The following is a 4,187-nucleotide window of genomic DNA, read 5'->3' as shown; positions in this document are numbered from 1 at the left end:
GCAAGATGACAAGAAGGTGGAAGACAGGATAGATAAATTGGAGAAAGCACTGCTGAATGCAATTGAGAAATACAACCCTCATGCTCCAGCAGAAAGTGAGAAACCCCCTGGTCCAGAGGAAAGACAACTTCAACCTTATTACAGTCAGCCCTGTGAAGGGGAATGCCAAGCTCAAGCAAATTCGATGGGGAGCTGGAATCCAGATGGAAGTTGGAACCAGGGAAGACAGAGGGATGCCCCATGGAGGACTCACCCCAATTTTAGATGGACTGGCCATGATCAAGGTCAGCCACCCCCACTGCAGCTCATGAATTATGCACACCCTCCGTGAGAGGCAGTCCAACTGGTCAGGAAAAAGTCAAGAGTGGACAATTTCAACTGGGGTACAGGAATCAAGACCATACTAATTGGGGAAATAGGAATCAGAACAACCCAGGGAGCTCTTATGTGCCACCTCACCAAAGAAATAACCAGGGGAACTATCAGAATTCCCAACCGAATCATCAAGGGAATCAAGGGTCTAGCAACCAGTACAACAACCATCAAGGGAATCAAGGGAACTATCGTCAGTAACCAGGGGCAGAACCAAGGTCAAGGATCGAATTTTAATCAATTCAACTCCAGGCCACAAAGGAGTTTGGATGACATGGTCCACGACCTAGTGAATTCACAGCAGTTCATGCAGAACAACTTGCATTCCAATAACGACGTGGTGCACAAGTTGCAAGACGCCCAGACGGAACATAAAGCCGCCATGGATATGATGGCGAAGCAACTGTCCCAGATTGCAGTTTCTTTGAATGAGATGAGGGGAAATGAAGGGAAACTTCCTGCCACAGTCAAACCACCGGGCCGAGCGAACATTAGTCAAATCACCTTGAGGTCCGGGCGAGGCTATGAAGGACCGACCCTGGAAATTGACGAGGAGGTACCCATACAGCCTAGTAAAGGGAAAGAAATTCAAGTGTTTCAAGGGGATAGCCCTAGACCCAGAGAAATGAGTCTGCTGAGTCTCAGTGGGGTACTTTTAGGGAGACCATTTTTGCGTACTGCTAAAACCATTATCGATGTCTTCGATGGAACAATTTGCTTGGATTATAATGGGGAAAAATATACATTTAGCATAGATGAGGGGATGAAAAGGCCATTAGATGTTGAGAATCTTTATGCTATTGATGTTATTAACCCCCTGGTCCAAGAATATCTTGAGACGGAATTGATACAGGAACAAATTAACAACTCGGAGTTGAGCCACTTAATTGACAGAGAAGTTGTAGGGTGGTGTGCAGCAATGAACACACCGGAGTTGACAGATGAGGAACTCACAGAGGCCATCATGGAGTTTTGCAGAAATCCCGAGTCAGCTAAATCTAAGGGATCGGCTCACGTGGCTAGTCTGGAGAATTCTCCTGGGCCTGGGAGAAAGGAATTACCAGATATTGCAGAAAAGAATCCCTTGCCCCAGGAGACGAATGAAACAAAGAAGGAACTGAAGACACTCCCACCAGGCCTCAAGTATGCTTATTTGGAAGAAAATGAGGCATTCCCAGTAATAGTCAACAACGACTTGACCAAGGAGCAGGAGAATGAATTGTTGGAAGTCATTAGACGAAACAAGAAAGCAATAGGGTGGACTCTCTTAGATTTAGTGGGAATCAGCCCTGATCTTTTTATGCACCACATCCGTCTAGAAGAAGGTGCAAAGGCTCATCGAGATGCACAACGGAAACTGAATCCAAACATGCGAGAGGAAGTTCTGAAGGAGGTATTAAAATTGTTTGCTCTAGGGATCATCTACTCCATTCCGGATAGCGAGTGGGTCAGTCCTGTTCATATGGTGCCTAAAAAGTCTGGAATACAGGTGGTCACGAATGAAAAGAATGAGTTGGTGCCCACTAGGCTAGTGACGGGGTGGAGGATGTGTATCGACTACAGGAAGTTGAACGAGGCCACAAAAAAGGATCATTTTCCTCTACCTTTCATTGATCAGATGTTAGAAAGATTGGCTGGCAAACAGTATTTTTGTTTCCTTGATGGATACAGTGGCTATTTCCAGATCTACGTTAACCCAGAGGACCAAGGGAAAACCACGTTCACGTGCCCCTTTGGTACGTATGCATACCGAAGAATGCCGTTTGGGTTGTGTAATGCACCAGGGACGTTCCAACGGTGTATGATGAGCATTTTTTCGGATCTGCTGGAAGTATGCATTGAGATATTCATGGACGATTTTACCGTATACGGGAACTCATTCGATACTTGTTTGGCCAGCCTTGATCTAGTGCTAAAAAGATGCCAAGAAAAGCATTTAGTGTTGAATTTCGAAAAATGCCACTTCATGGTGACAGAAGGCATTGTCCTGGGTCACGTGGTTTCTGAGAGAGGAATACAAGTAGACAAAGCAAAGGTAGATGTGATATCAAAGTTACCATACCCCACGAACCAAAAAGAGGTTAGAGGCTTCCTAGGTCACGCAGGTTTTTATAGGAGGTTTATCAAGGATTTCGCGAAAATCGCGCAACCACTCACTCATTTGTTGCACAACGATGTGGAATTCGTCTTTGACGAAGGATGCAAGAAGGCATTTCAGTTGCTCAAGGACAGACTCGTGTCAGCACCAATTATCAGGGCGCCAGACTGGAATCACCCTTTTGAGATAATGTGCGACGCGAGTGATTTTGCTGTGGGAGCTGTCCTAGGACAGAAGATCGACGGAAAAAGTTATGTGATCTTCTATGCTTCTAAGACTCTGAATCAGGCTCAGAAGAATTATGACACCACGGAGAAGGAAATGTTGGCTGTCGTATACTCGTTTGAAAAATTCCGACCCTACCTTCTTGGGTCGAGGGTTATAGTCTTCACGGATCACGCAGCAATAAAGTACTTACTGGCTAAGAAGGAGTCTAAGCCGAGGTTAATCCGTTGGGTGTTGCTCTTGCAGGAGTTTGATTGGGAAGTGAGAGACAAGAGAGGAACGGAGAATAGAGTAGCCGATCACTTGAGCAGAATATATCAAGGGGAAACAGAAGAGGCCATACCCGATGCTTTCCCTGAAGAGCATTTGTATTTTCTGGAGAAATTTCCTAGACCAATTAGCTGGGAAGCAGTTTTGGCTTTAACCGGTCTAGGGGAATCTGATAAAGGGAAGCGCACACTTAACGCAGAACCGTGGTTTGCTGACTTAGCCAACTACTTGGTCACGGGAGAGGTGCCAAGCTCAGACGAAGTTTCCCGGGCCCAGAAGATGAAAATTAAAAGCGAAGCCAAATATTACTTTTGGGACGACCCTTACCTGTGGAAGATGTGTTCAGATCAAGTGATTAGGCGCTGCATTCCCGAGTGGGAACAAAAAGATGTGCTAATTCATTGCCACACTCTGGCATGTGGAGGTCACTTTGGACCAAGGAAGACAGCAAGGAAGGTTCTGGACAGCGGTTTTTACTGGCCGACACTCAATAAAGATGCATTTGAATTTTGTCAGTGTTGCGAGAGATGCCAACAGACAGGGGGAATTTCAAGGAGGGACGAGATGCCTCAGGTCCCGGTGATTGTGTGCGAAATTTTCGACGTATGGGGGATGGACTTCATGGGACCATTTCCATCATCCTGTGGGAACACTTACATATTGGTTGCAGTAGACTATGTGTCTAAGTGGATAGAAGCTAGGGCCACCACAACATGTGAATCCAAGGAGGTGGCAAAATTTCTGAAGACCAATATTTTCAACAGATATGGAGTTCCTAGAGCCATTGTCTCAGATCAAGGAACACATTTCTGTAATCGCACCATCGAGGCCCTGATGAAGAAATATGGTGTTCACCATAGAGTGTCGACCCCGTACCACCCTCAGTCTAATGGCCAAGTAGAGATTTCTAATCGCGAGATCAAGGCGATATTGGAGAAGACAGTTAATCCGTCAAGGAAGGACTGGAGCAAGAGGCTCGGTGACGCATTGTGGGCCTACAGAACTGCTTTTAAAACGCCTATTGGAATGTCGCCTTACAGGCTTGTGTTTGGCAAGATGTGCCACTTACCTGTGGGTATTGAGCACAAGGCGTACTGGGCAGTGAAAGAGTTGAACATGAAGCCTTCGGCTTGTGAAGAAGAAAGGAAATTACAGTTGCAAGAACTGGACGAACTGAGGCTGGAGTCGTATGAGTCTGCCATGTGGTACAAGGAAAGGACGA

General features: G+C 46.0%; 1 protein-coding gene across 1 annotated transcript; it reads left to right on the top strand.

Moving 5' to 3' along the window:
- The first annotated feature begins 1,291 nt into the window (after positions 1 to 1,291).
- On the top strand, positions 1,292 to 2,282 carry LOC125194830. The gene is made up of 3 exons (XM_048093046.1): positions 1,292 to 1,705; positions 1,862 to 2,108; positions 2,272 to 2,282. The coding sequence occupies exons 1-3, from the start codon at positions 1,292 to 1,294 to the stop codon at positions 2,280 to 2,282; spliced, it is 672 nt and encodes a 223-aa protein (XP_047949003.1).
- The last annotated feature ends 1,905 nt before the right edge of the window (positions 2,283 to 4,187 follow it).

This window comes from Salvia hispanica, chromosome 6, assembly GCF_023119035.1.
Source record: "Salvia hispanica cultivar TCC Black 2014 chromosome 6, UniMelb_Shisp_WGS_1.0, whole genome shotgun sequence".
NCBI lineage: Eukaryota > Viridiplantae > Streptophyta > Magnoliopsida > Lamiales > Lamiaceae > Salvia > Salvia hispanica.
This window is presented reverse-complemented; position numbering and strand designations above follow the sequence as displayed.